This window comes from Eleutherodactylus coqui, chromosome 1, assembly GCF_035609145.1.
Source record: "Eleutherodactylus coqui strain aEleCoq1 chromosome 1, aEleCoq1.hap1, whole genome shotgun sequence".
NCBI classification, from domain to species: Eukaryota; Metazoa; Chordata; class Amphibia; order Anura; family Eleutherodactylidae; genus Eleutherodactylus; species Eleutherodactylus coqui.
In genome coordinates this window covers 387,766,872-387,779,121 of record NC_089837.1, presented here as the reverse complement: position 1 = coordinate 387,779,121, position 12,250 = coordinate 387,766,872, and the positions used below count along the sequence as shown (strand labels likewise).

The window sequence follows — 12,250 nt, the reverse complement described above, 5'->3', positions numbered from 1 at the left end:
ATACAGAAGTGCGACGTATACAGTATATCTGTCAGCTAGAGATAATGCATGCATACAGAAGTGCGACGTATACAGTATATCTGTCAGCTAGAGATAATGCATGCATACAGAACAGAAGTGGGAGTTACCAGTAGGATGAAGTCTACCCCCCTCCACCCATGATAGTTCCCTAACACAAACATCTACAGATAAGGTATCTTTACACAGGACGACTTTCAGGCTCAGAAGTGCTGGACGGCTGTCCCATGGACCGCTGCCCAACTATCACTTGTGCTTACACAGAAGCAATAGTCATTCAAGTCAATGGGCTGGAATCGTTCTGGCCCGTCTGCCTCCATCCACAGCAAACAGGAGCCGCTCAAACATTGAGTGGCTCCCGTTTACACGGGACGATAGTTGCTTGGTCTTTAGTTTTGCTAAAAACCAAGCAACTCTGCTAAGTAAACAATTTGTTGCTCAATGCCCCGTCAGCAGTTGCGTGTATACGGGATGATTATCGCCTGAATTCAGTGTTTCCAGCGAGAATACGGACAATACTCGCCCCGTATAAAGGGACCTTTACTCAAGACAAAAGAAAGGCTTCAGATTAGGAGAACGGTGTACATTGGTAAGCATCGTCTGCCTACATGATTGCTGAAACAGAATACACACCCGAGTTCTGTCATGCCGTCTATGAATTCCTTTTTACTAAATTCACATTGTGTAGCAGCTCTGAACTTCCATGCTATGACCAACACACTGGTACTTGCAGGGTCCAGATGTAAGTCATCGCAGAACAACTGGATTCCATCTATCCCTATTTTATTTTCATCTTGAGGATCTGCAATTGAGAAAAGAAGGTAAACAATGCTAGAAAGATTATCCTAAACACATACTGAGCAGTACATCAACCTACAGCCACTCCAAACATATTCAGTACTGCAGTCACAGCCGAGGCAGATAACAGTACATCATGTCTAACTCATCACTTTCTTAGGACTTGTCCATGCAGATGGTTTGGTCATTTATTTCCCAAACTCCAGTCCTCAGAACTCCCCAACATAGGTCTTCTCTCCATAGGATATCCTCAAATCACAAGCTGTTGGGGGGTTGTAAGGACTGGAGTTTGGGAAACATAACTACACCAACTTGTGTATAGACCCTGCAGAGTCAGCCTGTGAATGGAACGTCACATGCTCCTCCACCAATCACAGACCTGGGTGGTCCTCAAAGCCGTCAACGGGCTGACTACAGAGAATGGAGGTGCGGTGCTGGAACTGCAGGGACCACGAACAGGTGAATATAGGCGGTTTTATTTTTTGTATGGCTACCATTTTTAGCAAAAAAATAAATAAATAAAAACTTGGAGAGCAACTTAAAGTGCTTGGTTTACCTACACCACACAGTGCCCATTCACATCACCAATTTGTCTGTAATGCAGGACAGGACAGGTCCTCAAGAAGGAGAGATGCTTTCTGTAGTCGCCCTTCACTCGGGTCAGATCAGAATCCTCAACAGTTTCCTGCTTAAGTTTCCCTAATAGTTATATAAAATACACTTGCTAAACTGGACAAAACAAAGATGGCCGCACAAGCGTTTCTCACTACCCGCTGCACACTGTACACTAGTATGCATCATTAGTCTAAGACATTAAACGCGCTTTGATTGGCCAGCAGATGAGCATGCGGTGTCTTAGACTACCAATGAAAACTAATGCACAGTGCGCAGCAGCTAATCACAGAAGCGGTGCGGCCATTTTTGCTTGTCCAGGACTGGAGGGTCACTAAATCCTGGAAACTGCTGAGGCTGGGTTCACACGGGGCGGATTTGCCGCGGAAATTCCGTGCGGAATTTCGCCGAGGCAAATCCGCATGTGGCCGCTGATCCCGGGATTAGCCAGCCATGTGGACGAGATTGCTCAGAAATCTCGTCCACACGGGACGGCAAATCCCGTGCGGCTAAGCCAGCAGAAGCCGCTGCTGCGGCGCGGATTAGCCGACCGCAACATGTTCATTTTTTTTTCTTTCTGCTGCGGCCGCGCTCTCCTCTATGGGAGCGCCGGCTGCAGCGGAAGAGCGAGCGGCCGGGCCGCTTCAAAACTGCCGCGGGTTTTGAAGCAGCGGTTCTCCCGCCGGAAATCTCGCGGTTTTTCGCTGCGGCCAAACCACGAGATTTCTGTCGGGAATCCGCCCCGTGTGGACCCAGCCTGACTGTGTCAGTGGACCTAAGAATTATCAGTACAGGTAAAGCACTTCAGGTTCTCAGAATGAAGTCAAACAGCACTGAGATTCTAAGACTACAATTGCACAACAGTAGTAAGTGTGTAATACAAAATAGGAGACGGTGGAACACCAATCCTTTTATAAAAGCTTTGCACCATCTTTGGTTTTTTGCAGAACTGTGCTTGAAAACAAAGATGGATATAAGAGGACATACCTTCTCTGTTGAATAGTGGGACAATGTAGTGCATTATATGAGCCCGACCTTGGGCTACACACAAATGTACAGAAACATCTCCGTAGTACGAGATAAGACAGAACAGTCTGCTTTCATTCCCAGAGACCGGGCCGCACGTGAGCTACGACACGGACAGCCCACGGACAAGATTGTGGCAGATCCTGGGTGAAAATGCAGATCTTTTGTCTAATCTCATCCCTTTTGTATTGATTTCAATTTTGTATTAGCTGGTTTCAGGTTTCTATTACTTAAGCTGTGCAGAAAAGCAAAAGGAAAGAGCCCTGATACCCATTAACCCTTTCCAGTCCACTGTCTGACGTCTAAAGACATTTTGATTGAAGGCTGTACAGCTCCGATGTCGGAAGACGTCCGACAGGGTATTCTTACTGTATATTACTGGCCGCTCTGTTGTCGGGGGTCTCTCCAGCATGTCCCATACCCCAGTACTGGCTCTAGCCAGCAGATGGTGCCATTGTATAATGGCACAAAGAGAAAGCCCCTAGGAAACCCTAAATCTAAAATTGGATTGCAAAGGGTTAAAGTCAACGTGATTAGTTAGGCTTCTATTTAGGTCTGTTAGGGTACGTTCATACGTAGTGGAAATGATGCGGATCCGCGGCAAACTTCACTGCTGCAATTGAAAGGGTGAAATCTGGAACGGATTTTGCGCACCATTTCCACCATGTGTGAACGGACCCTTAAAAAGGAGTCAGAGATTCATGAGAAACAAAAAGCCGTAAAGCTGCTGTGAAGGGATGTGAGCCGTACTAGGCCGTTTCCAGGTGCGTCCGCACGTTCCTGGTCTGCTGTGCATTTTGTGCGGATCTGCAGTAGATTTCACCCTTTCAATTTGAATGTAACTGAAAAGCTGAAATATGTTGCAGATCTGCACCAAAATATGCAGCAAATAAGCAACGTGTAAACACGCACCCCCGCAGCATAACAGACTTTTAATAGAGGGGTAGCGCACATGCTCGGCCGGCGTCCATTCAAAATCATTCAGTGAGGAGGAACAGGGGGGCTTGGGTGCCTGTAAGTGATCACTTCTATATATACTTGCATTCAGACACAAAGATAATCGCTCAAAAGATAGCTTTTGAGCTATTAGTTTTGCATAAACTACTACTTGATACTAATGCCTACCGTGTTTCCCTGAAAATAGGACAGCGTCTTATATTAATTTTTGTTCAAAAAGGTTTAACTTTTTTACATGTATAGCTGCCTGGACACTATTTAAATTGACTTTTTAAATTAACTGTTAGCAGGGCTTAATTTTGGAGTAGGGCTTATATTTCAAGCATCCTCAAAAAGCCTGAAAAATCATTTTGCATCCTCAAAAATTCTGGAAAATCATGCTGTCTTATTTTCAGGGTATGTCTTATTTTCAGGGAAACAGGGTATTAGTACCAGTTAGTAGCGTGTGAGTCGCCAGGAGCTGCATTCAGAGAACAGACCACAAATTCCCTTTGTTCTGCCACGGGGCTGACAGCTGAGACAATGTAATCAGCTGTTATCAGCTCTCCCCGGGCAGAACACAGCGTACGGTCCATCTTATCAGCTGTTCTGCCAAACGATGGATTTCATGCTGAACTGAAATCCATTGCTCAGCAGAAAAGTAAAAGAGGAGCACATTTACACACAATGATTATCGCTTAAAAGATGGCTTTTGAGTGATAATCGTTGTATCTAAATGGGCCTTTATACATTTCTCATCTATCCTGTTAATAATTGATGTCATTTGTAGAAAATCCTTTTAACCCCCAACCCCCCCTCCCTCCCCATTGTAGAGCACAGGTCCTTCAATGTACAGATGCTATGCAGAAAGTAAAGAATTAAAGGGGGCTCCTTACCTTTGTAGCGATTATACAACTGCTCTAATTTCTTTTTGTCTACTGTACTTTTCATTGACTCTTTGCAGTACAAGGCTGTGTTCTGGAAGTAGTTGTCTGTTGCCAGTTCTAGTTTCCAGTCATTCTGTGTTAAACAGTATATTGCAGTCCTTTCCCCAGCCTGGGTAAATGCCATAAACTGGCGCACCTTGTCCTTCTGAGACGATTTAAGTTTATGCTTTGGGATGCAAAAGAAGCAGCAGAAGTGGTTTCAGCAATGTACTTATGTAATTCATTATAAAGATTTACGTCTCTTCATGTGCGCATGCTTCATGTCAGCATTATACGTCATATCAGCATAAGACGACAAAGCTTTCTTCTTCTCAGTTTAAAATGTCTTATCTGTAAACTCAAAGGACAGCATCTATATAGCTCTATTAAAGACAAACCACAAGTGTGTAAAACATTCTACTACAACTACAAAGCATTATAGACCCATAGGGGGCACATCGTCCTCAATGCAGCCAGCTCAAATGGTCACGGAAAACAAAGGGCGTAAAAAGGCAAGTAGTGCGCAGGATCCCTCCAAGCAGCCATTATAGTAATTAGGCCGAGAATCTCCCGCGAGTTCAGTGCACTGCAAGACTCACAAAACTTGCGCAAACATGTACCCCGTTCTTTTGAATGGAGTCATATACATGAGCGATGTTATCGTGGTATATCCTATCTTTTCACATGGGAAGAATCGCCCATTGTTTTCAATGGGACAGTAAAACACATTGCACTCCGATGTGCACATGACTTTTTCCATTGAAAACAATAGGAAACACTTGCCAATCCTCTAACATATCTGAAAGCGCGCCGGAGGATCGCTACTTTACAGAACTGATGGGAGGCGTGAAATGCAAGTTAGCGAGCGCGATATCAGGACGAGATCACGCTCACCTGTGCGTAAGTAGCCTCAGTACGGAAAATGTCCTTTAATCTGCCATCTCAGGGACCCAACAAGTGCTGGATTATCAGTCCTTCCATATTACTTTAGAAGTTACAGGTACAAATAGACCCTCTAATATGTCCTGAAAGGAAACCTATCACTAAACTCCCTGACTGGCTTCCACGGGTTAGTAACAGGGCCATGCACCACAGGCAGTAAGGGCTTAAAAAGGAAAGATGCTGCCGTGTTTAAAGCTCTGATTCTGGAGAAACAAAGATGGCCGCACCAGCTTCTCCAACTACCTGATGTACACTGTATATTAGGATGCATAATTAGTCTAAGACACTCTACCTGCTCTGATTGACCAGTGCTGCTCATGTGAGAAGCACCGGCCAGTTGGAGTGGCATGTAGTGTGCATCCGATGGTCAGAGAAGTGGGTCAGCCATCCTTATTTGTCCAGGGCGGAGGAGGACTAAGACAAAATAGGGAGTTGTCTGTCAATGCAAGGCAGAGAACTGTCACTCAGTGGACACAACACATCACACTTGTCAGCCCGGTCACTGAATCATGGGACCCGCAGATTGAACTTAGTGACAGTGTCCTTTGAAATTCAATCCAACTAGTGGTTGATCCAAAATAGTGTAAAAACAACCCTGCACAAAACCCCGCTGCCAGCTATGATTTATTTAACCTGTCAGCTCCTAGGAGTCTCACAAGCGGGCGGCTTCACACCGGCGCTCGGGGTTTTTCTTTCCTGCTCCATTGGAGAAGCCGGAATGGGAATCTCTGCGGCCGAATGGCTCCGTATCAGGGCCCCATTGACTAGAATGGGGTCTGTTCAGTTTCTGCTCAGCTGCCCAGCTTTGGGACAGAAGAGAAACTGCTGCATGTGGCCCTATTTCTTTTGGTGTTTTGAGCCGGATCTGCGATGGAACCTCCAGTGCAGATGTGAAACTGGTCTTATGGACTCAGCGGTTCAGTTCTTTCTAGCATTATACCTATCACTATTTCCCCCATTGTCCTTTGGCTAAGCAGATTGCAGACTGAGAGGATGAGTTTTGTGATTCTTGGAGTCGGTGATCTGCATGCAGCCGGGGAGGACCAGTAGAATACTTACACCCCTGGACTCAGCGGCTCAGTACAGGAGCCCATAACTGTACGGGACTCACAGGAGCTGACGGATTCCCTTGGAGGAATACTATAACTGGCGATTACCCTTACAGCTACCGCTGAGTCTGCCCAGTATGGGCTTTGGAGGAATTTTATTATAATGAAGACTATGGTAGTAATATATTATGTAAGCCCAGACTCAGGCTCTGTTCACACTTGCATTGCATAGTTCTGTTCGATTGTCAGAATAGCCATGCATGCTGCACTATGTTATACTACTGATGGATCTATGTGTGTGTGTGATGGGGTGATCACCCCTTAGCAGATCTGTCATTGATCTAGTGAAACAGAAGCCATGGTGCTAGTGTGAACAGAGGCTCCGCGATGGAAACAGGTAACGCAATTGTTCTTCCACCCTTTATCAATGTGCTCTAAAGTAAAGCTGCCCCTCCAGGACACACAACTATATGACTGTACATGTGCGGTCATACAGCTGATACAAGGCTTATGCAGAATCCCTCATCGGAGCCCCTAGGACTATGTGCATACGGGCTGAGACGTGGATATGCTTCAGGTCAGCACTCCCCCCACACAAATTTCACATGCTATCTGCTGTGAAATCCCCGTCCAATAATGCACCATATAGACTACGGCCACTTCTATTCATATAAATGTGCACTTCTGGAAGTGGATTCGGCAGTAAATCTGGTGGTGAGCGTAGCCTAGCAATGTTAACCTTCAGCTGTGGACATGCTTTATTTGTTACACCTCCGTGGGGTCGCACACTCGCCTATATATTGGGGTTCGTCTTTTTTTGCAATAATGAACTGGATGTTTACAATAACTTGTTTTTATTAATTTTCAGGTTATAAATTATTAGAAAACATGTAGAAATAAACAACTTTTATTTATATATTCTAGTAGTGTTACATAATAAAGAACTACAGGAACTTTAGTCCCTCCTCTCGTACCGGTCATTTCGCAACTAAAAGCTACAGAGATGTCCAGTCGCGAGGGGAGCAGGGAAATACACGATGCTCGAAACTCTAGAATTAGGAGGTGTCTGTAAGAATCCACGCCCACAGTTAAAGATTAAAGGCCCACTTACACACGAGTATTGCTCAAAATTCGTTCAAACTAAGCAATAATCGTTGTGTGTAAATGCTACTATCTTTCACTTTTTGGTCGGTGATTTTTAGTTCAGCAAAGCTGTGATTCCCTGTGGGAGCGCTAATAACATTGTTTTCAGCTGCTGTCCTGCAGGAGAACAATGGAGCTGTATGCAGGGAACAGACCACCCGCTGTTATCTGCATACAGCAAAGAGAGCCTCATTTACATGCAAATTAAGCTAAGCAGCTACTAATGGGCATTAATGCCCATTAGTAGCTTATGCAAAATGATCGCTCAAACTGTTATTCAAGCTATCTTTTCAAAGCATTTTGAGCGATCATCTTTGCGTGTAAATGGTGCTTAAAAATTGATTTCACATGCAATTATACTTATCTTTCTACTGAAAATAAAGGAGATAAGAAAACCCCTTTGATTTCAATGGAGTAAACGATGGGGTAGATTTACTAGCACTAAATAGTCTTAACACCCGCCAGATTTATCACAGCAGCTCTGTAGGATGACAAATCTGACATATCTTTACACTGTTTAGTCTGAAGGCCCTTTTACATGGGACACAGGGTTTTGAATGATAATCGCACCATGTAAAAGCATGCAGAAACCGAACACAGATCGTTCAGTACTGAACGGCCGCTGCATACAGTGAATGGAGAGGAGCAAGGAGAGAACTCTCCTCCAGCCACCTCACCTCCCTGTATACAGCATGGGAGCAAGTATACATAGGGATGAGGGTTGGGCATAGTTTGCCCCGTGTAAAAAAATTAATTAATTTAAAAAAAGCGTCTTAACTTCATACCACCTATTAGTTGGCTTGGTATACGACAAAAACTGTGCCAAATTTTGTGCAATTTTTCAAGGGATAACTAGCTGATCGCTGGAGTTCCAACCTCTGGGACCCCCACTGATCATGAGGACAGGCATGTTTGGCTGGTCCCCAACTGAACGTAGCAGTGGTCGTACAGGTATACAACCACTCCATTCATTTCAATGAGTGCACCGTAATCTCCGGCACTCTCACTCATTTCAAGAAATGTTTTTTTTCCTGCCTGTATCTCTTTAAAGGTTCGTGTAAATAGGATATGACAAAAAAGTCTGATGACACCATCTGGTGTGAGGAATAGGGGTCCCAAGACTCTGCAAAGTACAGGAGAAAGTTGGTCACTCTCTACATCGTAGTCTTTGGAAATCATCAAAACAGTCAGGGATTGCTGCTTCCTTCCAAGGAATTGCTATTACTTCCTTGGGATCTGATTGTCAGGATCACCACCTATTCTCAGAATTTAAGGGGTTTGTCAAGGGTTAGAAAAACATGGCTGCTTTTCTCCAAACACAGTGCCACCCTTGTCCAGAGGGTTGTGTGTGGTATTGCAGTGAATGGTGGCTGAGCTGCGATACCAGACGACCTAAGGACAAGGTTGGTGCAGCGTTAGGAAGAAAGCAGACATGTTTTTCTAATTCTGGACGATCCCTTTAAGGCTAACTTTACACAGGCAAGCACGATATCGGGCTGTGAATCAAAGTCCAATTTTGCGCTCACCAACATGCACTCTACCTGCAGATGCGAGGGAGAAGGATTGCAGAGTTTCTCCCATTGCTTTCAATGGGGGGAATCTCGCATCGCATGCGCCTAGCGCTGCGGCACAAGTTGGCGCTGTACAAATAAAGATTATTGTCATTACCTAACATGTAGTGCGATGCTGTCACCGGCCCCATTGAAAACAATGGGCAGTGTGAGAGCACGCACAAAGACAGAACATGCCACCATTTGTTTCCTGCATCGTAGTAAGGGAAAAAAAAGATTGCTCATGTGCACGACCCTACTCAGAAGAATGGGGTTCATACTCGTGCGAGATTTTTGTCTCGCTTCTCGTGAAGCCGGCCTAAGGCGCTGTAGCAATATTTAAAGGGGTTTTCTTGCTAACGAAATGCATCACCTATACTGAGAACGTCAAACCATGAATACCCTATGTGATGGAGCAGTGGTGCGCTTGTGTGACTACAACTCTATTCACTTCTATGAGAGTGAGGAAGATAGCAGATCATGTTTCATCCCATAGAAGTGAATGGAGTGCTGGTCATACATGCGCACTGTCTACGGGCCGCGCGCCCCCTCCTTTGTGACGCCTCTACGAGCCGCGTGACCCCCTCCTTTGTGATGCATCTACGAGCCGCGTGCCCCCTGCTTTGTGACGCCTCTACGAGCCGTATGCACCCCTGCTTTGTGACGCCTCTACGAGCCGTATGCCCCCTGCTTTGTGACGCCTCTACGAGCCGTATGCCCCCCTGCTTTGTGACGCCTCTACGAGCCGCGCGCCCCCTGCTTTGTGACGCCTCTACGGGCCGCGCGCCCCCTCCTTTGTGACGCCTCTACGGGCCGCGTGACCCCCTCCTTTGTGACGCCTCTACGGGCCGCGTGACCCCCTCCTTTGTGACGCCTCTACGGGCCGCGTGACCCCCTCCTTTGTGACGCCTCTACGGGCCGCGTGACCCCCTCCTTTGTGACGCCTCTACGGGCCGCGTGACCCCCTCCTTTGTGACGCCTCTACGGGCCGCGTGACCCCCTCCTTTGTGACGCCTCTACGGGCCGCGTGACCCCCTCCTTTGTGACGCCTCTACGAGCCGCGTGACCCCCTCCTTTGTGACGCCTCTACGAGCCGCGTGACCCCCTCCTTTGTGACGCCTCTACGAGCCGCGTGACCCCCTCCTTTGTGACGCCTCTACGAGCCGCGTGACCCCCTCCTTTGTGACGCCTCTACGAGCCGCGTGCCCCCTCCTTTGTGACGCATCTACGAGCCGCGAGCCGCCTCCTTTGTGACGCCTCTAAGAGCCGTATGCCCCCTGCTTTGTGACGCCTATACGAGCCGTGTGCCCCTCCTTTGTGACGCCTCTATGAGCCGTGTGCCTCCTCCTTTGTGACGCATCTACGAGCCGTGTGCTCCCTCCTTTGTGACGCCTCTACGAGCCGTGTGCCCCCTCCTTTGTGACGCCTCTACGAGCCGTGTGCCCCCTCCTTTGTGACGCCTCTAAGAGCCGTATGCCCCCTGCTTTGTGACGCCTATATGAGCCGTGTCCCCCTCCTTTGTGACGCCTATATGAGCCGTGTCCCCCTCCTTTGTGACGCCTCTACGAGCCGTGTGCCCCCTGCTTTGTGACGCCTCTACGAGCCGTGTGGCCCCCTCCTTTGTGACGCCTCTACGAGCCGCGCGCCCCCTCCTTTGTGACGCCTCTACGAGCCGCGCGCCCCCTCCTTTGGGACGCCTCTACGAGCCGCGCGCCCCCTCCTTTGTGACGCCTCTACGAGCCGCGCGCCCCCTCCTTTGTGACGCCTCTACGAGCCGCGCGTCCCCTCCTTTGTGACGCCTCTACGAGCCGCGCGCCCCCTCCTTTGTGACGCCTCTACGAGCCGCGCGCCCCCTCCTTTGTGACGCCTCTACGAGCCGCGCGCCCCCTCCTTTGTGACGCCTCTACGAGCCGCGCGCCCCCTCCTTTGTGACGCCTCTACGAGCCGCGCGCCCCCTCCTTTGTGACGCCTCTACGAGCCGCGCGCCCCCTCCTTTGTGACGCCTCTACGAGCCGCGCGCCCCCTCCTTTGTGACGCCTCTACGAGCCGCGCGCCCCCTCCTTTGTGACGCCTCTACGAGCCGAGTGTCCCCTGCTTTGTGACACCTCTACGAGCCGAGTGTCCCCTGCTTTGTGACGCATCTACGAACCGAGTGCCTCCTCCTTTGTGACGCATTTACAAGCCGAGTGCCCCCCTCCTTTGTGACGCATTTACAAGCCGAGTGCCCCCCTCCTTTGTGACGCATTTACGAGCCGTGTGCCCCCTCCTTTGTGACACCTCTATAAGCCGTATGCCCCCTCCTTTGTGACGCCTCAACGAGCCGTATGCCCCCTCCTTCTAGAGACTGTTCTTTTCAAAATCTATTATTTATTAAGAACCAGTAATGGTACGTGTAAAATAGCCAACTCAGCAGGACAGGCGCAGCACATCTCCCAACTACTCACATCATCTTGCAGTTAAGAACTATTTGTCAGCAATGTCTGGTGTACAACGTCACTAAATACTTCGTATCGCTACACTCAATGAACAGCACATGTGGCCTATTACAGACCCCAAAACTATTTACGGAGGGAAAGGCAATACATATGCCACATCCTTCATCACTAGTAATACTTCACATGTTCATTTTATGGCGATTCACCCTCCACTTATCTAAGCAACTTGCCTTTAACCCCTAACCGTATATATGTACGCGAGACTCGGCTACTAAAGTATTGGAAGTGGATGGTATAAGCGATCAAAAGATCACAGGTTCCAGGCACCTGAAAGGACTTTAAAAAAAAAGGAAAAATAAGAATAAATGAGGCGTTTATTGTAAAATAAATATAAAAAGGGGTAGTAAAACTAAAAAGCAAAACAAGTAACCTCAAACACATATTTGCACTGCCACATCTGTAAAAGTGTAATCTATCAAAATATTTATTTATCCCTCAGCATGAGCATAGTCAGGGAAAAAAAAGGACACAACACCGGAATTGCGCATTTTTGGTCACCCTGTCTAAAAGCAAATTTTTATAAAGTCATATGTACTTCAAAATGGTACCAATAGAAACCACGGGCCGTCCTGCAAAAGGAAAAAAAAGGCGCTCTCACAATCTCACAGATGCAGAGAAAAAGTTATGGCAGTCAGAAGTTGGTGGCAGAAAATTTTTAAAAGATTTTTTTTTTTTTTAAAGTACTACAGCAAATTCAAAGCCTCCCGTGTTACAGATCCTGCGTATCGCGCTGTGCGACACCCGCTCACTTCAAT

At 47.4% G+C, this 12,250-nt stretch overlaps 1 protein-coding gene across 4 annotated transcripts in view; it reads right to left on the bottom strand.

The window, feature by feature from the left end:
• The window catches only part of DCUN1D2 (defective in cullin neddylation 1 domain containing 2), a 35,983-nt gene that overhangs the window by 20,169 nt on the left and 3,564 nt on the right, over nt 1–12,250 (bottom strand). For 2 of the 4 annotated variants that reach the window (XM_066579671.1, XM_066579674.1), the window contains exons 2-3: nt 4,287–4,503; nt 652–820 (exon numbers count right to left, since the gene is read on the bottom strand). In XM_066579671.1, coding sequence (XP_066435768.1) covers nt 652–820; nt 4,287–4,503 — 386 coding nt within the window. Of the gene's footprint in view, nt 1–651; nt 821–4,286; nt 4,668–12,250 lie in introns of all 4 variants that reach the window. The other 2 variants (XM_066579672.1, XM_066579673.1) reach the window with 1 other exon arrangement.